Raw genomic sequence first — 27303 nt, forward strand, 5'->3', positions numbered from 1 at the left:
TCTGGCCAATTTTGCTTTTTAAAGCATTCTTTTCCTCAATAACTTTTTGAACTGTTTTATCCATTTGACCTAAGCTGGTTTTTAGCATGCTATTTTCTTCAGCATTTTTTTGGATTTCCTTGACTAAGCTGCTGACTTCATTTTCATGTTTTTCCTGCATCTCTCTCCTTTCTTTTCCCAGTTTTTCTTCCAACTCCCTCATTTGATTTTCAAAGTCTTTTTTGAGCTCTGTCATAGCCTGAGCCCAATTTCTGTTTTTCTTGGAGTCTTTAGATGCAGGAGCTTGTGCTTCCTCATCTTCAGAGTGAGTATTTTGATCCTTCTTGGGCTCATTTGCAAAATATTTCTCAATGGTCTTCCTCTTGTTTCTTTGCTTGTTCATTTTCCCAGCCTAAGCCTGTTTTGGGGGGTGCTTCCTGAGCTTTTGGGACACTCCCACAAGGATCTCAGTGTGTGAGGTTCTGTCCTCCCTCCTGGTCTGTGAATGACCATAAGTGCCCCCCTCTGCCACAGGGCCAAGGTGGGGGGTGCCCTGTTGTTCTATGGGGGGGCCTAGACTGGGATCAAGATCTGAATGTGGTCAGAACCCCAGAGTCCTGTTCCAGGGGCAGAGGACAGAGCTCAGCAGTCTCTCTTCTCTCCCCTCCCTCAGCTCAATGGGCTCATGCCCTGGGGGCTCCTGCTTACTGGCTCTGCCTGCTTCTGTTTCCGGGTCTAGGCAGACCAAGCTGCTAGCTGTGTGCCCTGAGGGCTGGGCTCCAAGTGCTCACTCTGGCAGAGGTCCCCCGCTGTTCCCCCACTTTGTGCCCGGTGCTCCCCAGGGTGCAGCTCAGGAGACTCCCCCACTGCTGTGAGCCGTGGCTCCCAGCGCCCTGGGGTTGCCTCTGGGAGACTGAAGTTCTTTCACTCTGGCAGGCCACCCCTCCTACCCCGGGGAGCAGAACCTTTCTGCTCTTTTCCAGGTTACCTTGAGTAGAACTGCCTCACTGGGTCCCTTTGTGGGTTCTGTCTCTCGAAAGTTTAGTTAGAGTACTTAGTTTATGAGTTTTTATCAGAGAGCGCCTAAGACTGGATCCCTTCATGTCGCCATCTTGGCTCTGCTCAGATATCATTCTTTCCCCCTTCCCCCAATGCCTTGTTGTTTAAACTCTTTTTTGCTCATCCCATTTACATGAAATAATTTTCCTCATTCTTCCTGTCCCTTCCCTCATTTCTCAAAGCATTCCTCTTCTTTACACATTTCATTCTTTCTTTAGAGGTCATAACACAAAAAAGAATCATACCCAGGCCCCCTGTCTAATAAGACCCCTGATAATGATAAAGTTCTCAAGAGCTACATGTTTCACCTCCCCATACAAGAATGAAACCTTTGTTTATTCCCTTATGATATCCCACTCATGCTCTTCTGCTTCTCCTGATGCCTGTGTTTGTATGTCAAATTTTTCTAGCTCTGATCTTTTCATCAGGAATGCTTAGAAGTCTTCAGTTTCATTTAAGATACATTTTTTTTTCTTATGAAGAGCTTCTGGTAGGTTTTTCTCACTTGTAAACCCAAATCCTTTGCCTTCTGAGATATTCCTCCTGTTATTCACCACATAAACTGTAAACCCTTTGAAGGGAAAGATCATTTCTTATCTATTAGATATTGGTTTCTGTACATAGTAGGTGCTTAGTAAAATTTAATTGCTATCATCTTACTCTCTTTTTCATAGTTTGGGTTTTTAGAGGATGGGGGAAGCTCTTTCTTGCTATAACCTTAACAGGAATCCATAAAAACAAGATCTCCATCTCATCTATCTGAATCCCTAATGTGTAGCACAGTACTTTCATCACTTAATAAATCTCTGTTAGATCAAATAAAATTGATGTTCTTGGCAAGGGATTTATTGATTTCAGGAACTTCCCCCTGGAAAACATCAGGCTGGACAAGAAGTATTTTGAGGATCCATTTATTATTAGGTAAAGTCAGAGAGAGGCTATCAAGAGGCAGCAAAAGGAAGGCAGAACAAAGGGGAGTGATAAAGGGTGAGAATGTAGGAGAATAAATCCTTGGGGAGTAGGAAATGGGAAAAGGGGGAAAAAAAGGGAGAGGGAAGATGACTGGACAACCAGGCCATCTATGCAGCTGTGGCAAAGCCCACTCTATTGTTGCTCATGTCATAGACAGAGTAGTAGGACCTGAGGAAGACATCTCCAAGGATCCAGAGGGGTTGACCATTCTGGGAGGGCAGGTAGGTGGGCTCAATTCCTACAGTACAGTAGCCATTATTCTGTTCAATACAGAGGGTTGGGGGGAGAGAGAAGTGAGTCAGCTATGCTGAACCCTCAGATAAGTAACAGGAAGGATGCTAACAAGTATGGCCCAAATTGTCATTTCAGAACCCTGACCTTTCCATTGATGTAAAATTCTGTTCTTCTTCAATCCACAATGGTTCCACACCCTTATCCACCCTAGCAGCTTGCCTCACCATCTCTTCTGCTATCTTGAGGTTAGTTCCCCCCCACCCCCACCAGGGAAAAGAGTTTGAAATACTAAAGGTGGAGAAGTCTTTCCTATCACTGTCACTCCTGTTTTATAGATGAAGAAACTGAGGCCCAGGGAAATGAAATGACTTGCTCAAGGTAGGAAATGTCAGAGACAGAATTTGCTGACTCCTTGAAAAATTACAAGCTCGCTTCTCTTTCTCCACTCCTTGGATTCCCCTTCCCCAAACTGATTGAGATTATAGAAAGACTCTACTTACATTGAGGATGTAGGCAGATGGTGTCAAAGGGAACTGTATTCCATTGATGAGGAAGGAGATGGTGGGCAGACTCTGAATGCTATTGCAGTCCACCACATACTAGGGAGAGGAAAAGAAGGGCCCCAAGTCATCACATCTTCTCAGAAGGCTTCCCCACTGAGAATAAGCCTCATAAAAAGACCTAGCTTGAGCCCAGACCCTCCCAAAGTCAGGGAACCACAGTCTCCTGCCCTTTTTTATCCTGGTTTTTCTAAGTCCTAGTCCCATCTTAAGAGTAGACAGATAAAAATTAAATGCTGTAAAATTTTAATGACCAAGTTTGATCCCAAAGAAGAAATTTGAGAGGGCACTTCAACCTGATATGAAACACTACATAAGAGGGCAGATTTTCCATCTCATACGCTGATTTTTTTTCCCCTTTTTAATATTTTTTAAAATTATTTTTCTCTGGAAAGTGATACATTGGGGGATATAGGTGATATAAAAACAGTAGATATCAAGAGTAGACAGAGAAGGTAATCAACTACCCTAGAGACTTTGAGTGGAAATCAAAGGATCCTTGTTCACAAACTTCTCTTCTAGTGCTTTAGACTCTACCACCACAAAATTAATCCTTTTAACTAAGCACTTCCTGCCCTGGGTGTTCTCTTTTAAATTGCCCAGATTCCTGGGAGGGCTAACACATAATTATATATATATATATATATATATATATATATATATATATATATATGTGTGTGTGTGTGTGTGTGTGTGTGTGTGTGTGTGTGTGTGTACATATATATATGCATATATATATTCATTGACACCATTTGGATTTTCTTGGCAAAGATCCTGGAATAGTTTGCAAATTTTTTCTCCAATTCATTTTACAATTGAGAAAAGAGGGACAAACCGGGTTATGTGACTTGCTCAGGGTCACACAGCTAGTAAATAAATGTGTGAGGCTAGATTTGAATTCGGGTCTTCCTGACTCCAAGCCCCAACTCTATCCATTAGATGGAATAGCTGTGCCTCTCTATGCTATATAGGATCATCAAATTTGAAAGGGATCTAGAAGTCATCTATTGAATCTTCTCATTTTACAGATGAGGAAACTGAGGCTCAGAAAGATAAAAATGAATTTCTACTACATTCTAGAACTGCCACTAGAACCTAGACCTCCTATAACTAGCTCCTGGGATCTACAATTTATAAGTATCATGTTTTTGTTATTTGTTCTTTGATGAAAAGAGCACCAATGACATCTCAGGGTGATATGTATAAATTGGCTGTGAGTGAGGCGAAGTTGTCCAAAGACTTATTCTCTCTTCCAGAGTCCTCAAAGTCCAGTGATAGGACAAAAGTTAAGATGACTGGCAAAGACCAGGAATACATTGGATTTCCTTAGAGTCTTCCATTTCAAAGCAACCAGAGAGCTTGCTTTAGCCACCTTTGTAGCTGTTGGAACAAATTGTTCTCAACCACCCACTCCTCTGGGGGGAATGTTTATGCCCCTGCTTAGGTAGCAGACATCCTGCTTGGGGCAGACATTCCGCTAACTCACTGACAAGTTTGAGCCCCAACAGTTATCCTCAACCTGGTTTAGCCTGTCTGCCAAGAAGGTTTTACCAGGGTGTGGCTGGTACACACAGAGCCTCAAGTGAAAGCTGGTTGACAGGTGGACACCAAGGGTATGAGCCACCCTGAAAAGGACTTGGCAAGCCCTCCCACCAGAGGTGTTAATGGTGAGTAACAGGAATAAAAAGAAGAGCCACTCCAACCTGGGACAGGTAGTCATCAAGATATATGAATCTCTCCTGTGCTGCCATCATAAGATAGCTACATTAGCTACACTTATCGCTATGTATGTTGTATTCATCACCCAGTACACAAAAAATTCACTGAGGACAGATTTTGCTTTTGTTTCTTTAGTACAGTACTTTACTTACAGTAGGTACTTAATAAAGCTTAATTGAAATTAATCATACCTGTCCATACTGGTCCTGCTGACCTCCTGTTGCCTGAAGGAAAGCACTCATGTACTGCTGGGGCACAGTGAGGAGAGAGGTACCAGTGTCCACGATGGCCTGGCAACCCTGGGAACACCAGCCAGTGGCTTGACCCCCAATGGAGAACCTAGATGAAGTCAAAGGGCACTTCAGTCCAGGAGAGAGTGGAGTAGTAAGCCCCTTCCCAATCCCTGCCAAAGGATGCATAGCTGGAAGGGATTTTTCAAGACCACTAAGTCCAACCACCCTCATCTTATAGATGAGGAAATTGAGACAAAGAGAGGCAAGAGACTGGTCCAGGATCTCACAGTCCTACCATATTCAACTAAAACATCATTTCTTTAGAATAGGTGGAAAAAATTGAGACAGAAGGGTTAAGAGACTCACACAACAGGTATACATCTTTAGCAAGATTTGAATTCAGGTCTTCCTAATTCCAGGAAGTTCAGTGTTCAAGTCATTCCACCACCTAAGAGCAGCATCTTAAAAATTCACTCTAATCACAAAGGCTCCTTCAGCAAGCTATGGGGAGTTCAGGACCCTCCAGATATCAACTTGATCCCTCCCTTTTTCTTAGCATAAACCCCATATCCAAATCATTCTAGACAGACCTCTTTAAAGGATTTCCACAGAAGAGGAATAGGAAATACAATCATTCACCTCACTCCCATTGTCCTGGGCCTAAGGTATCTATTCTAAATTCCTCCTATTCTTTTTCTGAGTCAAAACCTTTCCTAACCTAATCAGTAATAATTTATAGCATCTTTTCTTCTGCTATAGATAGTTTTAATTTCTTCATCTGAAACCTACCTATCAGATTGGGTAAAATAACAGAAAAGGAAAATGATCAATGTTGGAGAGGATGTGGGAAAACTAAGACACTAATGCAGGGTGGAGTTGTGAATTGATCCAGTTCTAATCATTCTGGAGAGTAGTTTGGAACTATACCCCAAGGGCAATAAAATTATGCATACCCTTTGATGAAGCAATACTACTACTAGGTCTATGTCCCAAAGAGATCATAAAAGGGGGGCAAAGACCTACATATACAAAATTAATTATAGCAGCTCTTTTTGTAATGGCAAAGAATTGGCCATTGAGGAGATGCCCATCGATTGGGGGAATGACTGAACAAGTTGTGATATAAGAATATTAGGTAGTATTATTGTTCTATAAGAAATCATGAGCAGCCAGGCCATAGAAAAGCCTGGAAAGACTTTGCATGAACTGATGCTGAGTGAAGTGAGCAGAACTTGTAGAACATTGTACACATTAACAGCAATATTGTAAAAATCAAATCTGATGGATGCAGCTCCTCTCAGCAGTTCAGTGATTAAGGATAATCCTGAGAGACCTATTATGGAGAATGTCATTCACATCCAGAGAAAAAACTATGGAGTCTGGATGAATAGCAAAGTATATTACATTCACTCTTTAAACATCTTTTATACTTCCTCATTCTTTCTTGTGTTTTCCCCTCCTCCCTTAGTTCTAATTCTTCTTTCCCTCCTTAGTTCTAATTCTTTTTTTCACAACACAACTAATATGGAAACATATTAAACACAATCATATTTTTCCCTGTCATGAAGAGCAGTAAGGGAAAGGAAAATGGTAGAAAAATGTGGAACTCAAAAGCTTGCAAAAGAAAGAATGTTGAAAACTATCTTTGCATTTAATTGGAAAAAAATAAAATGAAATAAAAATAAACTCTTCCTGTAGACTCCTCAATGCAAAGAAAGCTTTGCTTCTTGAAATTGAAAGTGCTGGGTTTGATCCCAACTCTGACACTAACTAGCTGGATAACCCTGGACAACTTACAATACTTTTATGGATCCTAGTTTCCAAATCTGTAAAATTACACTACTCTTCGTAAAAATCTCTCTCTCTCTCTCTCTCTCTCTCTCTCTCTCTCTCTCTCTCTCTCTCTCTCTCTCTCTCTTTCTCTCTCTCTCTCAAATTCAGAATTAAATGACTTACCCAGTGTCACACAATCCTAGTAAGTATTGGAGTTTGTATTTGAACTCAGATCCTCCTGACTTCAGGGTCAGTATGCTATATACTGCACCCCTCTTGGTGCGATCTTAAAGAGCTTTATCAATTTAAATTATTATTATACCTAGACCCCATATACACACACAACAGCTCCTCAATAAGCATCTGATGGTGACTGAGTCCCTCTCCTCACTTCTCCCTCTTTTCCAAGTCATTACATCCTGCTTCCATTGTAAGACAACTAAGGTTACACAGACTTTGGGAAACTATTAAAGATTTATTTCTAAAGCACTTGCCTTGCCAGGTTGAACTCTCATTTTCCATTTCCCACTTCCCAGATGTGTGATACATTAGGTAGGGAATATGAGGTTCAGGGAGATCTCTCTTATCCTCCAAAATTTCTCTCTTATCCTTCCAAAATAGCTTCCCCCTCAAATATACATACTATAATCCACATCATCCTCCCCTTTCACAACTCACTCTTGGATGCCAATCTGCCAATACAGTTCTTGAGTGACAGGTGTCCAGTAGATCTGACCAGTGTACAGGTTGTTGTCAACACCTCCAAAGATCACCTCACTTCCACTCTGAGAGCTCTGCTGACTAAAAGAGAGAAAGGAATTATGGGGAGGTTGAAGAGGGGTTGGGGAAGAAAGGAGAAATGACTGAATCTCTCCTCATAAAGATTTATAACTCCAAGCCACTTAACCCCATTTGCCTTGCAAAAAAAAACAACCTTAAAAAAAAAAAAGATTTATAACTCCCTGAAGTTAGTCAGAATTCATTTATTAAGTGTTTACCTATGTTCTAGATTTACAAAGAGAATCAAGATCAAGATCCCTTGCACTGAAGCAGGTTACAATCTAGCAGAGAAGACAACATGTCATGTCCTTCCTTGATCCCATTTGGGATTTTCTTGGCAAAGAAACATTTTCTTCTCCAGCTCATTTTACAGTTGAGGAAACTTAGGCAAGTGAATTGACTTAATCAGGGTCACACAGCTAGTAGGTGTCTGAGGCTGGATTTGAACTTTGGAAAATGAGCCCTCCTGATTTCAGGACCAGTTCTCTATCCACTGTGCCACCTAGCTGCCCAAATTACTGCTTACATAAAGATATATACAGAGTTGATGAAAGGTAATTTCCATTTACCTGGAAATAATTCAGAAACAGTGGATGATCCAAAATTGTAGTTAAGTATAATATTTTTTAAATATAAATGGCAAATGAAATAAACATAACCAGGAAATAACATGCATGATAACAACAATGCAAATGGAAAGTACAAAGAAAAAGAAACAACTGAGCATGGCCTAAAAATAATGACCAAGGTTGGCCCTGAAGAAGATATGAAAAAATATATATACCCTGTCTCCACCACTGAAGAGGTGGGGGGACTACTGGTCCCCTACATTCAGATTCAGCCATTGTATTGATTGGTTTTGCAAAAGTGCTTTTTTCCCCTACTCTTTCTTTCTTTATTCTTTGTTACAAGGAATGCCTCAGGACAAGAGAAGATATATTTACAAGTGAAGACAATATAAAAACAAAAATTATCATTTAGAATATGTATTTGGCTAAATGTAAGTACTCCAAACCAAATGATGAAACTACAGTGAAATCCTGCATCAGAAAAACTTGAATGATTCATAGATTCCAAGAATTATAGATTTAGAGCAAGAAGGGACCTTTTTTCCAGTCATTTTTCGGTCTTGTCCCACTCTTCTTGAGTCCTTTTGGGGTTTTCTTGGCAAAGATACTGGAATGGTTTGCCATTTCTTTCTTCAACTCATTATATATATGAGGAAATTGAGACAAACAGGGTTAAGTGACTTGCCCAGGGCCACACAGCTAGTAAGTGTCTGACGCTGGGTTTGATGTCAAATCTTCCTTATTCCAGACTGGAACTCTAGCCACTGCTCTCCCTAGCTGCTCATTTAATGTGAGTGCGCCAGACCAAATAATGAAGCTGCCCAGTGAAATCCTGACTCAGAAGAACTCGAATGGTTCATAGAATTCAAGGGTCATAGATTAAGAGCAAAAAGATGTCTTAGAGACCACTGAATTCTACTCTTAACTATGCTCATCTCCTGTTTACTCAATTCTGGGTGAGTTGAATGACTTGGTAGAGAGAGGACTAGACCTGGATGAAGGGAGGACTTGAGTTCCAATCCTGCCTCAAATATTTATTAGTTAAGGGATTCTGTTTGCCTCGGTATCCTCATTTGTAAAATGGGGAGATTATTTCTCCCAGGGTTGTTGTGAGAATAAAATGAGATATTCAAAAGCATTTTGCAAACCTTAATACTAGCTATTATTTTTCTAAGGATGAAAAGTATCACCCCTCAAATCCTAACCCAAGCTTGTTTTTCTTCCTTTTAGATTAAGACCTGGTTGTGATAGTAAAAGAATGAGAGGCAGAGGGAATAAAGTATGGGGGGAGTGGGGAAATTAAGTACTTTGTTATAAATGCCTTTCCTGGCTAGTGAGCTTGAATGTGAAATATGGCATTTATAGTTCCTGGCTGGCTTCAGAGTCAGATTAAAGATGACAATCTAAGTGATGAAGGCAATGGCTGATGGCTAGCTTTTTGAAGTTTGTAAAGCACTTTACAAATATTATCTCACTTGATTCTCTCAATAATTGTGGAAGGTAGGTACTGTTATCTCATTTTGCAGATAAGGAAACTGAGGCATAGGCTTGTTAAGTGACTTTGACAGGATCATGCAGCTACTAAGTGTCTGCAACAAGATTCAAACTCAGAACTTCCTGATTCTCAACTACTATATATAGTGCTAAGTCACTAATGGAAGCCTAATGTTAATGGAGAGATGACTATCTGCACTGTAGTTGGATAGTTGCTAAAAGGAAAGAGGGACAGCTAGGTGGAACAGTGCACAGAGCACCCAATCTGGAGTCAGGAACACTCATCTTCCTGGGTTCAAATCTGACTTCAGACACTTACTAGTTGTATGACCCTGGCAACCTATTTTCTTCAGTTTCCTCATCTGTAAAATGAGCTGAAGAAGGAAGAGTATTTTGCTCCAGTATTGCCAAGAAAATTCCAAATGGGGTCATGGAGTCACATAAGACTGAAATGCCTGAACAACAAAGAAGGAGAAAAAGAGAGGCAGAAAGAAGGGAAGGAGCTGTGAGATGTATGAAGAGTCTCCCAAAAGAATAGTCCATGGAAGGATTTCTCTATGCAAGACCTTATCATATCTCTATCTATGCTAAATGGCTTTGCTTATACATGTAAAAGACTGTGGCAATCAAAACCAGAAAAAAATAAGCTACAGAAAAGACTGAATCCTCAAGTAAGAAGCAAAGGTTGCTTCCAGGAAGCCTTCCTTAGCTTCCCCAGTCAACAGTAATTTCTTTTCCTTCAATTTTCCTGAAGTACTTTGTTCACATCTTTCCTTTGCTCTCATCACGCTCTCCTTCAGTTATATTTGTCTGTATAGATACATAGGAAAGCAAACACTTTCCCCCCTGCCAGCTAGTTTGCCCCTCTTCCCTTTAAATCACAGTCCCTCTCTTCCTCCCTTCTGGAAAAGGTTCTTGAAACAGCCCTAGAGTAATTTGCAGAATTGACTCCAGCAGTCCCAGAGGAAGATGCAAGATGGGAAATAGCAAGTGAGAGAGATTGCTTTGAGTACTCCTAAGACTCTGTGGGAAATACTAACACTTGCAGGCAATCTACCAACAGGTATGGGAGGAAGGAGGCAAAAGGGACGACTAATTGACCTGAAGTCAGAAAATGTAAATTTGGTCTAATAGAGTAAGCAAGGTGTATGCACACAGAGACCCAAGTCTGCTAGGGGTATGCTAGTAATCATTTAACAACTGGCTATTGGAGGGAAATGTATCTATGTACACACTTTAAAGTTTAATCTGCTTCATTAACATTTTCTTCATCACTCTCCTAAATCTAGACAATCAACAAAACATAAATCACGCACTGATTTGTAGTTCCCTGATTTTGGAGGTGTGAATACACTGAAATTTTAACAATCAGTTCCCCTGAAAGAAATTTCCCCAAGTCATCAGAGTGAGAGAGTGGGTTTCTGGATTTGTTAAAAATAAAACCAAAACCTCGAACATTATCAGCCCTAAATACCAGTTTCAAAGTTGATCTTCTAGAAAGAAGGAAATGAGCACCATCTGCTGGAGAGACCTAAGCTTCAGGCAACCTGAGAGGTACCACTGGCTAGAGGACCGGACCCACTGCACTGGTCAGACTGTAGAAGTGGCAATTTCAAGGAAATCTAAGAGACTCTAGGAGAGTAAAGAAGAGAAGCAGTATGGTAGAAAAAGATAGATAGTTCTGGATTTAGAATAAAGTAGATGTGGGTTCAAATCCTACTTCTAACTCTTGCTAGCTAAGTAACCCAGAGAAAATCCCATATACTCTATTTGGGGGGGGGGGGGGAGGGAGCCAGATAATTTCCTTATCTGAAAAATGAGGTCCTTTTTGACTTGGAATCTGTGATTTTATGGTATAATCTTATAATCTTGTGAGAGTTACAGCAGTGACAGAATTGTTGACCATTCATTCAGTCTTGCTCCAGGTAGAGCTAGGTGATTAAAAAAAAATCTGGATGATAGAGTACCAGGTCTGGAGTCAGGAATGCCTGAGTTCAAATTCCACCTCAGGTTTGAACATATAAATTGTATGACCCTGGGCAAGTCACTTCACCCTCTTGGCCTCAGTTTCCTCATGTGTAAAATGAACTGGAGAAGGAAATGTTAAACCACTACAGGATCTTTGCCAAGAAAACCCCAAATGGGAACAGAAAGTTGGGCATAACTGAAATGACTAAACCACAAAATGTGATACAAAAAAGGCCTCAAAAGGAGGCACCAACATAGAGGAACAAACCCAAGCTTTCTCTATTATTGAAAACCTATCCAGGGCACTATTATAAGTCATGGAAACTGGACAGCTCTCTTGAGGAAGGTGGTCTTTGATCACTCCCCTTTTTATTTTCTTTGTCTATTGTTATGAAGTTGTTCAGTGTTTTGAAACATGAAGCTGATATGGGAAGCTGGTGGTCATTATTTGGAAAGTGCTAAATTTTTCAAGTTCTTTCTAAGTTGGATCAAGAATCACAAAAGTTTAGAGGCTCCTAAAGGGTACCCCAGGTTGTTTGTTTAAGGAGAAAGCTGTAGAACACTAAAAAGCACAGAATCTATAAGAAAGATTGATCTGACCAAGACAACTGAAGGATTTATGATGAAAAATATTATCCAACTCCAGAGAAACAATTGATGGTAACTGAAGACAGTTTGAAGAATACTTATTTTATTTTATTTTTCTTAAGGGTTTTTTGGGTCTATATTTTCTTTCACAACATGATTATTATGGAAATGTTTTGTATGACTACACATGGATAGCCTATATCAATTTTTTTACCTTCTCAATGAAAGGGGTGGAGAAGAAGGAAGGGAGCAAATTTAGAATTCAAAGTTTTAAAAATGAATGTTAAAAATTGAATTTACATTTGACTGGGAGGAAAATAAAATTCTAAAATACTTTGTTTTTTTTAAAGAAAGATCTAAGTTTGACAGAATAGGACTTTATAAATATTCTCTATACTGGGATGGACAGCTTACATAAGATTTGCCTGCTCCTGGAACTTCATCTCCAGAGGAAAGTTTCTGTAGCTTACAAGACAACTAGCTTGAACATATTCCTTTTTCTATCCACACTTAATGTTTCTATGTTTCTTCTGAATACTAATTTCTCTCTGGCACAGTTAGCATAAAGGAGTCAACTATAGCCAGTCTAGGATCAATATACCATAGAATTTACAGAATATTTTTACATGTTTGTTTTCATCAGCAGCAAATATTTGATGAACACAAGAATGAAATGTTTTTGTGTCACTAGTTTGCTAAATTTGTCATGAAATAGAATGTAATGTCTAAGACCAATTTAGCTGTACTAATTTTGAAAGAAGTATAGAATTCAGTGACTAGGGAAAGTAAAGCATGATGTGACACATACATTAGAATATACTGTACACAATAAACATTAATTATGTTATGCTTATAACACTAGACAAATATGTATCATTGCATTGTATGGTATAGTGTGCTATTATATGACATTGTTATGTGAAATATATTCTATATTTAGTTATATTATTTATATATATTGAATAACATTTTAATTTCCATATTAACCATGTTGCAAAAAAGAAGAAAAAGTAATAATATAATATAATTTGGTATGATTAATTTTAATATATTCATTGATAACCTATAATATTATTATATTATATACAATTATATTGTGTATTATGTTATACTGTTTTATATATATGATGTTACATTGTTATATTACATTATCTCATATTACATATATCTTATAGTTTCTTTTGTCAGTACAGTTCTATATGTTATATATTGCTCTCTAGAATGCGAATCATTCAAAGTCCCTCATGAAGAATATATTTACCAATATGGACTCATGGTTTTTTTAAATGATTATTAGCAGCTGTTTATAATGATTGTTAGTGAAATAATTTACTAAATCTAGTAACTTATAAAAAAAAGTAGAAGGTAGGAAATGCCTGTGAGGCTAGAGGGTGGTTTTTGTGATGAAGGAAATATATATCACTTGACATTGGAAACTCCAGGAAGGAACCCCAAACTCTAGAATAGTGGTAGAAAAAGAAACAGGAAAGGAGCCAGGGTCAAGGCAACATTGAAGTGCATTTGAAGTTAGGAGGCCTGGATTCTGATATTCACAAATTCAGTTCTCTGAATCTCAGTTTTCTCATCAGTAAAATGTATATATTGATTCTTTCATTACCTTTTTCATAGGGCTCCTTTAAGGCTTAAAGTTTATCCCTCAAGAGATGAAGGCACTCCATAAGTTTGAAAGAAACAGAAGGTGAAAAGTAAGCTTAAAGATGTAGAGAGATAGGGGCAACTAGGTGCTCTATCCACTGGGCACCAGCCCTAGTGTCAGGAGGACCTGAGTTCAAATCCAATCTCAGGCACTTAATTATTACCTAGCTGTGTGACCTTGGGCAAGTCATTTTAACCTCATTGCCTTGCAAAAACCAAAAAAAAAAAAGCACAAAAAAAGAAAGACACAGAAAGAGGGAGAGCAGAACCATATACCCTCTGGGTTCCTTACTTGCTGAGGTAGAAACTGAAGATGGGGTTTGTCAGGACATTCTGCTGCAGCATACCCTGAAGGGCTGTGGTAGCTCCTCCAACAGCCAGGGCAGGGTAGGCCATGCCCATGATACCATCAAACTGAGCATAGACAAAATTGGTTCCTGGTTCATTCTCACTCAAGCCAAATTCCTGGTTGGGGACCTGGATTCCTTGGACCTGGAGAAGAGCACAGTGGGGATGATAGATGGTAAGGAGAGATTGTGAGCACAATTATTCAGATAAGAGTTTTAGGGGGTTATGGTTTGAGGGGGCCAGGTCCCAAGGTGCCTAAAGGCTCTGCCACACTTGTTTTGTAGCTGCCTTTCCCCGGGCATTCCCTGAGTCTCACCAGCTCCAGTTTCCTCATCTGTAAAATATAATTTAGTTGTTCAGTTGCTTCCAAGTCTTCATGACATCATTTGGGATTTTCTTGGCAAAGATACTGGAGCAGTTTGCATTTCCTTCTCCAGCTCCTTTTACAGATAAGGAAATTGAGGCAAACAAGGTTAAGTGATTTGCCCACAGCCCATAAGTGTCTGAGGACAGATTGAACGGATGAAGTTGAGTCTTCCTGACTCCAAATTTGGCACTCTATTCACTGAGCTGTTTCTCATCTGTAAAATGAAGCTGGATGGCATGATTATGAGATTCCATTCAAATATAAATCTTAAGATTTTCAAGGTCCCTTTCTTCCATGACTGACTCTCTCTCTCTTTCCAGTCTGAAATTCTTCAATTTATTCTGTGATTTGACCTATACTGTAGCCAGAGAATCTCAGAATTAGAAGGGATCCTTGAGATCCTAGAAGGCAGGTATCCCTTCCCCCCACACACACACTTCAAGGCTTCTCTTCTTGAATTCTAATATCTTCAGTCCTTCAGCCTTATACAAAATTGTTCCAGGTGATAGAATACTAATAGGATCCCTTTCAAGAAAGCAAGGAAAAGAATGGGAGCGAAAAAGAGCAAGAGGAGGGCAGCTAGATGATGCAATGGAAAGAGCACCAGCCCTGGAGTCAGGAGGACCTGAGTTCAAATCCAGACTCAAACACTTAATAATTGCCTAGCTGTGTGACCTTGGGCAAGTTACTTTACCCCTTTGCCCTAAATAGATTTTTAAAAGAGCTGGGGTGGGGGTAGGCTACTCACAGTCATAGTGTCATATCCGAAGAAACCAGTGAGGCTCCCACTGCCATACTGCAGGGAGAAGGTCTGTCCTTTGGTGGAATAGGTAGAAGACTGGCTGGGGTTGAATCGGGCATGACCACCTGCAGAAGAAATCCAGAAGACTCATGAATTAAGATTCTTTTGGAGCTGGAATAGCATTTATATGGTACATTCAAGTTTACAAAGAACCTTATATATGTTGATTCATTTGATCCTGATGATAACCCTAGAAGGTAGATGCTGCTATTTCCATTTTATAGATCAGGAAACTGAGGCAAAAGGAGTCGAAATAACAGCTACTAAGTGTCTGAGATATTAATGTAACCTTAGGTTTTCCTGAGCTTGTGAGGTTATCTAATTAAATTTCCTTTTTGTTGTTGTTGTTCAGTTATTTAGACCTCTAAGACTACAACTACGACTTTGTGACCCAGTGCATGATAGTACACCAATACTGTCCATGGGCTTTTCTTGGGAAGGATATTGGGATGTTTTGTTATTTTCTTTTTCCAGTGGATTAAGGTAAATAGAGGTTAAGTAATTTGCCCAGGGCCACACAATTAGGAAGTACTGAAGCCAGATTTAAACTCAGGTTTTCCTGACTCTAGTTCCATTGTGCCACACTGAACCCCCTTGATGCTTCTTCATCTTACAAGTGTGGAAACAGAAGTTCTAGAAGTTAAGTTACTATTTAGTGCTATTTAGTTACTATTTCAGTTACTATTTTAGTTAGCTATTTAGTGAAAGGATCAGGCCTTTAGCTTGATTCTACTGATCCAAAATTTAGTATTCTTTTCAATACTCATGAGTTATAGTTTGACAGGTTCCTTGTATTGGATAAAGACATCCGACTGGAGCAATACTCATTCACAGAAATCTTAATCCTCTGACAGGTCTCAGGAATTGGAATGATCTAGGGCTAGTCCAGACCCACTTCCCTCAGTGGATAGCAGCTTCCTCCTACTTGTTCTGGCTGTACATTCTCAGCTCCCACTGTGTCTGACCACACCCATTTTTACGGTCAAGCTGGATGACTTCTCTCTGGATTCCCAAGTTTTCCAGGAAACTAGAAAATGACCCAAACCTTGGTTTTTTTTTTCCAGAGGTAAAGCAGGCAAATCTAGGCCGTGTATACCCATTGAGACTACAATGTAGTGATCAGATCTTACACATCTATTTCTCCTCCATCTTTACCTCCCCAACCACAAGCATACAATGAATACTTCATTTAAAAAATGTGGATTGGGGAGCAGCTAGATGGTGCAGTGGATAGAGCACTGGCCCTGGAGTCAGGAGGACCTGAGTTCAAATATGGACTCAGACACATAATAATTACCTAGCTCTGTGACCTTGGGCAAGCCACTTAACCCATTGCCTTGCCAAAAAAACAAACCCCAAAATGTGGATTAGAGTTCAATGGAATGAGAAAAAATTGATTGATTATTCTCAGCTCCATTCCAGTTATACAATTTGATTTTGAGAAAGTAAGTAGACTGGGAAGTGCCTGAAATTCCCCACAATGATCCTCCCCTTCCACTAGGTGTTCTTCAATTGAGGACTCTGCCTCTCCCTCCCACCTCCTCCCCCATGAGGAGTACTCACTGCAGGCTTGACTCTGGCAGTAGATGGATGGCACCCACAGGTTGGAGGAGCCGGTGTCAAAAAGGACTAGGAAGTTCTGGGGTGGGGTCCCAATGCTGATCTCCCCATAGTAAGAAGACTGTAGAAGAGAAAAGACCCCATCATTCCTACTCAACCTAGGTGATGCCCCTACCCACAAAGTCTTTGCACTATCCATCCTTAACCTAGTACAGTCCTAGAGGCCCTATGTAGGTACTGGAGATACTAGATCTTCTCCATTTCCTAACTTGTTCCATTTCTCTAAACAGCTAAAATTCAAAAGACCCTGGCTGTATTTGTAGAATATGTTGTTTGTTCTTCATTCTCAAAGAAGACCATGACATCAGGGAGGTGATACCATGACACATGAATTAGATTTGAGTGAGGGGATGACATGCTAAGTTATCGGTCTCACTTTCTCCTCCAAAGCCATCTGGGTCCAGTGGTCAGACATGAATCAAGAGATGACCCTGGATGTGAAGCAGTCTGGGTTCATCACCTAGCTACTTTTGTAGAGTATAGGAGGCAATAGAAAGCCTTCTTTTAGCTGTCTTTAGCTGTTTTAAGAGCCTTGGGTCCACCAAAGGTTTTTATTGTATTGAGCTATGCAAAAGCCTCTGGCAGTCAAATGACTCAGTACATAGAGAGGGCTGAGCCTGGAGTCAGGAAGACCTGTGTTCAAATTTTACCTCAGATACTTTACTGTGTGACTCTGGGCAAGTTACTTAGCCTTCCTTTGCCTAATTCACCAAAGTAGGAAATGGCAAGCCACCCTAGTATCTTTGCCAAAAAAGCCCATGGACAGTATGGTCCTTCAGGTCATGAAGAGTTGAACATGATTCAATAACAACAGGAACTAGAGGTACCATATTATCAGGCAAACAATTCAACAAATATTTATTTTGCACTATGTGTAAGATACTGTGCTGCTAGATGCTAGAGAAGATAAAAATTGAAATAAGGATTTTGTTTTTCCATTTTTCTTTCTCAGTGGGATTGGCGTGAAAGGTGGGAGAGAAAAGCAATGCCTACTAAGTGAAAACAATTCCATTAAAAAAATGAAACAAAATAGGTAATAGTAACTGATCTTCAGTTAAATATGATTTAACTGAGGGGAGTGTCTTAGAAAGTGACAAAGGTGGGATTTAAATTCTCCTGTTCTTTCAACTGTGCCACATTCATCCTTTGAGAAGTCTGGTGAAAAGGAGATTAGCAGCACCTAGAGATGTTGTGGTGGGGGGAGGACTCCTCAGGGAAGGTTTCACCAGGAAGGAGCACCAGAGCTGAGCCTTAGAGGAAGAAATATTAATGAGCAGAAATGGAAAGTATTAAGGGAGTGGGCAGAAGGAGGGCCATTTCCAGCATGGAGGACAGTGTGAGCAAAGGTAGTTAAGAAATACTGGCAGGGCAAAATGAGAATCACCCCCCTACTCCACACCCGTTCCCTGGGGTTTAGCTCTAAAAGAGGTTTAAGTAGACATGAATGGGGCAGGTATTATGCTAAATGATTGGAGAGTGAAGTGGATAAATCTTGAAGGAAGCAGCCTTTTGAAGGTTGATCTGATCCTAGGATGAGAAGGTGCTAGCAGTCAGAAAAAGGGTGACTATACCAGGTTTCTGGGCTTATAATTAAGGAGAGAGGGTTTATAATTAGGGAGAGAGGAGCAAGTGTTAGGAGTCAGGGCTGGAATGCAGAGTATGGGTTGGGTCATATTAGAAGCTAGGTAGATAGATAAGATAATTGGGTGAGTTTTGAAGGATTAACTGCTTGAAGGAGGATTTTCCTTAGTTGATGGAGTAAAGTTGTTGTCTAGTCTTTTGGTTGAAGAAATTTGAGAGAAAGACATTATCCCTAATCATCTCCACTAACAGATGTTAGCAAATTCCTTTGGGCTTATGATACACAATATGGTATTGATCATAATAATCTAGTGTTTGGTAAATGCAAAAATCCAAGCTTTTGGGACAAAAATTCACTATTTGACAAAAACTGCTAGGAAAACTGGAAAGCAATTTGGCAGAAACCAGGTATAGACCAACATTTTATATACCAGGATGAGGTCAAAATGGGTACAAGATTTTGACATAAAGTATTACCATAGACAAATTAGAAGACCATAGAATAGTTTACTTGTCACATTTCTAGATAAGGAAAGACTTATGACCAACCAAAAGACAGAGACTATCATGAAATCAAAAATAGATAATTTTGATTACATTAAACTAAAAATGTTTGGCACAAATAAAAACAAAATTAGAAGGAAAGTAGAAAACTGGGAAAATATGTTAAAACAAATTTCTCCAATAAAGGCTTAATTTCTCAAATATATAGAGAACTAAGTAAGAATAAGAATAACCTCCCAATTGATAAATAATCAAAGGATATGAACAGGCAGTTATCATATGAAGAAATCAAAGCTATCTATAGTCATATAAAAATGCTTAAAACAACCCACACTATTAGATTGGCTATTATGACAGAAAAGAAAAATGACCAGATTTGGAGAAGATATAGAAAAATTGGGATACTAATGCATTGTTGATGATCCAAACATTCTGGAAATTAATTTGGAACAATGGCCAAAGAAGTATAAAATTGTGTGTACCTTTTTACCCAGCTACACCATTATTCGGTTTGTATCTCAAAGAGATCAAAGGAACAGTAAAAGAATCTGTTTATAGCAGATGGTGATGGGGGTGGCAAAAGAATTGGAAATTGAGGGGATGCCCATCAACTGAGGAATGACTGAATAAGCAATAGTATATGATTGTGATGGAAGACTACTATGCTATAAGCAATGATGAGCAGGGGGCAGCTAGGTGGCACAGTGATAGAGTGCTGGCCTTGGAATTAGGAGAAACTGAGTCATATATGGCCTTAGACACATAATAATTACCTAGCTGTGTGACCTTGGGCAAGTCACTTAACCCCATTGCTTTAAATAAATAAAATTTAAAAAAAAAGAAAAAGAAAAGAAATGATAAGTAGGATACTTTCAGAAAAACCTGGGAAGACTTATATGAACTGACACAAAGTGAAGAGAACAGAACCAAAAGATCTTAGTACATAATAATAGCAATATTGTTTAAGAGCAACTATGAATGTCTCTCAGCAATAGAATTATCTAAGACAATTCAAAAGGACTTTTGAGAAAAAGATAGTATCCACCTTCAGAAAAAGAATTGATGGAGTCTGAATGCAAATCAAAGCATATTAGTTTTTACTTTTTTGTGCATTTTTTGAGTGAATGGGGACTGTTTCATATAATATAACTGTACATGTATAACTACATTTTACATAATATTACATAATATGACAGAACATATATAACCTATATCAAACTACTTGTCTTTTTCAATATTGTTTGTCCTTCATTCTCAAAGAAGACCATGACATCAGGGAGGTGATGCCATGACAAACATGAATTGGATTTGAGTGGGGAGTGCTATGCTAAATTACTGGTCTCACATTTTCCTTCAGAGTCATCTGGGTCCAGAGGCCAGATATGAATCAGGACAACTGGAGATATCCCTGTATTCAAGGGAATCAAGTTTAAATGACTTGCCCAAAGTCAAGTATCTGAGATGGAATTTGAATTCCTATTCTCCTGACTCCAAGGCCAGTGCTCCATCCACTGTGCCACCTAGTTGCCTTTGTCTTCTCAATGAGGGGGGAGGGAAAGAAAAGGAAGTAGAGAATCTGGAACTCACAATTTAAAAATATGAAACAATGTTTTTATATGTAACGGGGGGGGGGGGGGGGGAATGTTAAGACTTTTATTACCAGTCTGCTCTAGCTCCAAATACTTCAATGTTATAATGTGAGAAGACAAAATATAATAAAGACAATTATATTTTAAGAAATTCCTTTGGGTTAAATCATTTTTCCGTTGTGTCTGATACTTTGTGATATCACCATTTGGTATTTTCTTGGCAAAGATACTAGAGTGAATTATCATTTTCTTCTCCAGTTCATTTTATAGAAAAGAAAACTGATACAAACAAGGATACATAGCAAGTGAGTGTCTGAGAGAGGATTTGGACTGTTGTCAAGGCTCCTTTTGTGATATGTATCTTGGGCTGGCCCTTTAACAGTTACTCAACAACTTAAAGTGATTGAATTTATCTACTCCCTTTTCCCTGGACTGGAGGTTCTGGAACAGAATAACAAGCTTTAAGGTTGATGAAGCTTAAGATGAACTCTTTAAAAAAGTGCTGTCAACTAGACTGAAGTAGGTAACATTATCCCCATTTTACAGATGAGGAAGCTGAAAGAAAAATAGGAGGACTTATCTAGTGTCAGAGGATCAGGAAATCATAATTTTGGGACAGAAAGTCAACTAATTCAACTCCCTCATTTTTACAGACGAGGAAACTGTGGCCTGGTAAGGTTAAGTGAGTTGCCAAATCGATCCAAATTTCTACTGTTGACCCAAGTTCAAAGGCAAGGACCATGGGAAGGGGAAAAAAGACATCAATGTAAGGTGGTGCATACCTTGGATACACCCCTATGACTTGGGTGAAGTTGAGTGAAAAAAAAGTTATTTTCTCATTTCTGAAGGGCAAAGGGAAAATTATGGAAGCTGAAGAGTAGAAGGAACCAGCCAAAGTTACAAGTATGAACTGCGACTCATTTATAGCATGTGAGATTGGTTTCAGGGAATAGAAAGTTGAAAATATGATCTCTAGCAGAATGTAAGCTCCTAAGAGGCAGGAAGTGTTTCTATCTCCCTATCCAGGGCTCTAGCATCCAAGGCTCTGACTCCATTAAAAAAAAATTGGTGCTATGATTTCACTTATGTACAGCTAGGTAGCACAGTGGCTGGAGTCAGAGAATCTCCTCTTGCTTAAGTCAATGACCACTGCAGAAGATGACAATCTTCAAAAATTGTTTGGAGACAAGTTAGGTGATTTTCTAAGTGTCATACTTGATATATGAAGCAGAAAGAATTTGCACCCAGATCTGTCTGTGGATATTAGTAAAGGCTTAATAAGGGCTTCTTGAATTTAATTGGATAATCAACAACCTTTTAATTAAGCACTTACTAAGTGTCAGATAGCAAAGTGGGGAAGTAGATAAAGAACCAGTCTGGAGTCAAGAAGACTCATCTTTACCAGTTCAAATTTGACTTTAGACAATTACTAATTATGAGAACCTGGGCAAGTCACTTTAACCCATTTGCCTTAGTTTCTTCATCTATAAAATGAGTTGGAGTAGGAAATGACAAGCCTTCTCTTCCAAGAAAACCCTAAATGGAATTACAAAGAGTTGGGCAAGATGGAAAAATGAATCAACAACAACAAAAAAAGTGCCAAGCCTTGTGCTGATCTCTAGGAATAATATGAAATAGTCCCTGAGCTCATGGAGTTTACCTTCTAATTTTAAGTTAACATGTACACATATATAAGTACATACCAAATAAATTCAAGGTACTTGAGGGGAAAGTCACTAGCAACTGGGAAAGGTAGAAAAGTCCTCATGCAGGAAAGTGGCTTTTGAACTGAGCTTGGAAGGATCTTTGATTTGAATTGAGGTAAAGTGGATTGACCAGAAAGAAAACTGGCCGTGGAGTCAGGAGACCTTTGTCTAAATTCCAATGTTAAGAATTTACTACGTAATATCTTCTTTACCACTTGTTGCTTTGGTTCCCTCATCTCCAAAGTGAGAGTGTTAGTTGGATCTTTCAAGTCCTTTCCAGTGAAAGGAAGGGGGAAAAATTGCAATTCTAAGTAGAATTGGAATGGAAACAGAGGGAGAGGAGAACTTGGAAAAAATCTTTTGCAGAGAGGTGATTGACTAGCCCATAAGTATCTGCTAAGGAGAGAAAATCTTGCCCAGGAAAATTGGACCCCCAAAGCTTAACATAGGTGAAATAGGAGAGATGGGTACTCACATCCATGTATGCCATAGGTTCAAAGGCCACAGTGAAATCATTGAAATGATATTTCTTGGCAGGGTCATGTTTGTGGGTCTTTAGGTATTCCTTCAGAATGCCCTTCTCCTTCATGGTCTCTCGGATGGATTTGCCCTTCTTCAAGGGGATTCTGCAAAAGAAAGCAGCAAGTCAAAGGCAGGATCATTCCCTTCCTCTCTATTTCAAGAAGTTTCCTCTCTCTATTTACCTATTCAGTCAGTCAGGCAGTAATCATTTATTAAGCACTTACTTTAAGTATGGTACTGTACAAAGCACTGGGTTTGGAAATAGATATTTCTTCTACATCACAATTTTCCCTATCATAGTTTCAATATATCATAGAGCAGCATAGGAAATCAATGGGAATTTGGGGGGAATTTTGTGGAAGCTGCAGACTAACAGATGAAGGCCAACATATGACATTGAAAAAGTTTAGAAACTCAGAAATACAAAACTATATATATATATTATAATATACATATATATATATAGGGGGAGAGAGAGAGAGAGAGAGAGAGAGAGAGAGAGAGAGAGAGAGAGTATTCAACATCATCAATGTATTTTATCTTTTAATACCATAATAATTCAGACTTCTCTAGTATGGAAAGGGTCAAAAATTTTATGTGGATTTTCCAAATTGAGGGGGCCATGTGCTCCTAACTCTTCCCCCACATCCCCCACCTTCCTCCACTCAGATGTGGAAGGGATAACTATAAGCAAAAAGAAAGTCAATTTCTGCCTTCATGGAGCTTTCATTTTAATGAGGGAAGAAAATTTAAAAAAGGGAAATTAAAAAGGGGAGGAAGGAAAGACACCCTGGCAGAAATATAGTGCTAAGTCTGAAGAATTTGAGTGGTTATTCTGAGGCCTTTTCCCAAGATAAAGGTTTGGGTAATAACTCACTAATAATAGGTAAGTTCTTCCTTTTCTGAGGAACTCTGCTCAAGACTCAACCACCAAAGAGGACAGCCTCTATTTTTGTATAATATTCTTTCTCCCTCTGAATTCCTTCTGTGCCTTATCTTACCCTTATCTTACTTATCTTACCCTTCTACTTCTATTACCTCGTTTCTTCCTGACTGGCAGCTTATGATAATCTTCTTCCTACTAAGGAATAAGGGACTTGTGTTATCTTTCTCAGAAATATTTGTATTTTGGACTAGGCACTGGATGGGGTCTCCTGGCTCTACCACCACCCAGTTGTTTGATATCACTTCCTTTCTCTGGGTTTCTGTTTTGTCTTTTGTAAGAAGAGTAGGTTGGTCAGATAATTTCAAGGGTTTTCTCAGAAAACAGTACCGTACTGACAGTGAGCAGAAAAATAATTTTGGGGGGCTTTTTTCAGGTTTTTGCAAGGCAAATGGGGTTAAATGGCTTGCCTAGCTAGGTAATTATTAAGTGTCTGAGACCAGATTTGAACCCAGGTACTCTTGACTCCAGGGCTGGTGCTTTATCCACTACACCACCTAGCTGCCCTCCAAAATAATTTGTTTTTTAGGAGAGAGACCCTTTCTTTTGCTGATGGGATTGCTCCCCAAGACCTATAGAGCAGGAGCTATTTGGACAGTGGTCCCATATGTGACCTGTGAGTTTTCCTTTTCCTCATCCCCATCAGAATGGGGGTGTGTAATGTGTATTCCCCATCAACCTGGAGGAACTGAGTCTCTCCCATCAAATCAAGTGTTCTCCTAGTTCAGGGTTCATATCTCATCCATTAGACTAGATAAAGACTGACTGAGAAATGACACTGTATCTCTCCAGTCAGATTGGGAACTTCCTAAAAGTAACTATCTGTGTTTTTCCCATTAGACTTGGAACTTTCTAAGTACAGGGATTGTATCTCCCTCACCAGACTGAAAATGACCTGAGCATGAGGACTGTCTCACCTATCTGACAGTGAAGGAAAAGACCATGTCTTCTCTTAGTTCAATATCTGGGAAATTGCACTAAATTTGGGGTTAGGAGACCTCATTTAAATCCCAGCTCTGACATTTACTAGACTGGTCAATGAAGAGGTCACAGCCTCTCAGAGTCTTCATCTCTCTTTCCTCCTCTGTAAAATGGGCATAAGAATACTTGATCTACCTAGTCTTACAGGGTTGTTAGGAAAGGGTTTTGTAAATTTAGGGAATACTATAATAAAGAAATGTGAGATGCTAGAACACAGTGGCCTAGCCTAGAATGGCTCACTGTCTTCCTATCAAGAGAACACAGAGCTGGGAAGAGAGAGGTTTTGACTCTCCTTTCCCAGTGACCATGGTCTCTTGATCTCACACTGTCTCTCTGTCCTGTATAAGTTTCATCACCCACCTGATGATCCCCTCTGAGAGGTGGAGGCAAACCAGGAGCAAGGCAAGCCACTTCATGATACCAGTATATGAACTTCCACAGCAGAGAAGCTAAACCGGCTACCACAGTCAAAAAGGACTGAGGAAAAGAGCAACCAACTTTCCTCTTTTATATGCTAAGGACTACCCCTCTCTCCAATCCCACCACCCCACATGCAGGTACATGTGCCTTCCCAACCCATATAACTTGTTTCCCATATCAACTATTTTTGTGTAATTTTCCCTTCTACATGATTTCAGGAAAAGAATTTTCATTTTGTTGACTTTTTAATACAAGCAATGGGGTCAAGGGACATGAATGATAACAGAGAACAAAGAAACCAACCTATCAAGAAAAAAGACTGAGCCAAAGCTGAACTTTTTCCTTTGGGATCAAGGGAGGCCAGACCATGGACATTCTTATCTGTTTGGAGATGAAAAGCTGGGGGGATTTAGAGCAAAAGTATGGTGCAAAGGTTCTCTGAGTGAAACACATCAGAACTTCCTATGGTCCAAGGTTCCATGCTTCCTTGGGAAATGAGAGAATGGTATGTGGATATTGACGGGATAGGTAACTCTTTAAATATATTTTATTTATTTCATTAAATATTTCATAATTACATGTAAACTTTTAATATGATTTTTAAAAATTTTGAGTTCTAAATTCTTTTTCTCCCTCTCAACCCTCTCCCACTCATTGAGACAGCAAGTGATATGATATTGATTATACATTGTGAAGTCATATAAAACATATTTCTATTTTAGCCATGATGTTAAAGAAAGGACACAAATACATTCAAAAAAGAAAAAAGAAAGTAAAAGATAAAAGAGATAAAAACCTTGCTCTGAAGGTAGATAGTATTTTTCATCTTGTATTCTTTGAAATTATCTTGGATCATGGTATTGCTGAGAATAATTAAGTCATTCATAGTCAATTGTAGTTACAATATTGCATTTACTGTGCACTGTTTTCCTGGTTTATCTCACTTCCCTTTGCATCAGTTCATGTAAGTCTTCCCAGGTTTTTCTGAAAGCATCCTGCTCATTTTTCTTACAAAAGTGTTTGATCTGGGGGCAGCTAGGTAGCCCAGTGGATAAAGCACTAGCCCTGGAGTCAGGAGTACCTCAGACGATTAATAATTGCCTAGCTGTGTGGCTTTGGGCAAGCCACTTAACCCCATTTGCCTTGCAAAAACCTAAAAAAAAAGTGTTTGATCACAATCATATATCACAACTTATTTAGCCATTGCCCTATTGATGGGAGAAGGGGGAACAGAAGGAAAGGCAAATCTTGATATGTAGGGATCAGATCTATGTCACATGTTCTGTATCAGTGTTCTCCAAACTAATTTATCTTCAGAATGCTTTTAATAAATTAATAGAATCAGCATCAGGTCTGGGCCTACATGGACTGAGGCTAGGAGTCTCCTGTGACAAAAGTTGAGACTTCTAAAGCAAGGGAAGAAAGAAAGGTCACTATCCAGATTATTCACTAAGAAATAAACAAAGAACACTAGATCAGTCATGTATCAGTTATAATCAGAGGGCTTGATATATTATTTTGTTGATTACCTAGGATTAAGAAAGTGATAGAGAAAATGTGGATAATGCATATTAAGCTGAAAAGTGAGTCCTGTATTTTTAAAGGTCCAGTTATTAAACATTTACTAGTACATGGTTAGGTGGTGCTGAATAGAGGAGCCAAAGACTTGTGTCTCAAATCAGAAACATGAATCAGTGCCCCCAAATCAAAATGCTTAGAGACAGATGAATATTAGTCATCTGGGCCCAGCAAAAGTTTTGGATGCTTGAGACAATGAGAGAGTTTCATTAAGAGTCCAAGTTAATTTGAAGTATTCAATGTCCTACCTTTGTATAAATGGTTTTATGCCTGAGAGGTAGATATAGGCATTGCCTTCTTGTTTCCGTAAATGATTTCAGGTGGATAACTCCCACTGATATGTGGCAGCAGATGGAAATATGCTGGGGATTGGGGCCGCTAGGTAGTATGGTGGATAGAAAACCGGTATTGTAGTCAGGAGGACCTGAGTTCAAAGTTGGCCTCAGACACTTAATAATTACCTGACTATGTGACCTTGGGCAAGTCACTCAACCCCATTGTCTTGCAAAAACAAAAATGAAAGAAAGAAAGAAATATCCTGGGGATTAAGAGGGATTCAGAAACATTATAAAACATAAAACTACAAAGTGGCTAGAACTACTGAATTAAAAAAGCAAAGCATCAATAAAAAGAACCCACAGATCACCTCCAGAAAAACATTCAAGCAAACAAAATAAACCCTTTTCTTCAAGTTCTAAGACACGGTACAATTTCACAATTTCAAAGACAAACAACAGATTCTATAGGCTAATAGAAGA

The 27303-nt window shown here is 39.2% G+C and overlaps 1 protein-coding gene across 1 annotated transcript; it reads right to left on the reverse strand.

Annotated features, from left to right (window-relative positions):
- Positions 1 to 1970: 1970 nt before the first annotated feature.
- LOC141489630 (gastricsin) lies at positions 1971 to 24992 on the reverse strand. The gene is made up of 9 exons (XM_074190159.1): positions 24908 to 24992; positions 22577 to 22727; positions 16665 to 16782; positions 15048 to 15166; positions 13877 to 14076; positions 7208 to 7330; positions 4715 to 4862; positions 2745 to 2843; positions 1971 to 2270 (listed from the first exon to the last, which is right to left on the reverse strand). The coding sequence occupies exons 1-9, from the start codon at positions 24961 to 24963 to the stop codon at positions 2118 to 2120; spliced, it is 1167 nt and encodes a 388-aa protein (XP_074046260.1). The 5' UTR covers positions 24964 to 24992; the 3' UTR covers positions 1971 to 2117.
- Positions 24993 to 27303: the final 2311 nt, after the last annotated feature.

This window comes from Macrotis lagotis, chromosome 5 (genome assembly GCF_037893015.1).
Source record: "Macrotis lagotis isolate mMagLag1 chromosome 5, bilby.v1.9.chrom.fasta, whole genome shotgun sequence".
Lineage (NCBI taxonomy): Eukaryota > Metazoa > Chordata > Mammalia > Peramelemorphia > Peramelidae > Macrotis > Macrotis lagotis.

What these genes read in the sequence shown, in the direction of transcription:
- LOC141489630 (XM_074190159.1), bottom strand. Translation starts at nt 24,963, where the DNA reads ATGAAGTGGCTTGCCTTGCTCCTGGTTTGCCTCCACCTCTCAGAGGGG. An exon ending in CTGCCAGAGTCAAGCCTGCA is followed by an intron (nt 15,167 to 16,664) that starts GTGAGTACTCCT and finishes TTTCTTCTGCAG; the next exon opens with GTGGTCATGCCCGATTCAAC. An exon ending in TGGCAGATTGGCATCCAAGA is followed by an intron (nt 4,863 to 7,207) that starts GTGAGTTGTGAA and finishes GACTTCATCTAG; the next exon opens with GTTCTCCATTGGGGGTCAAG.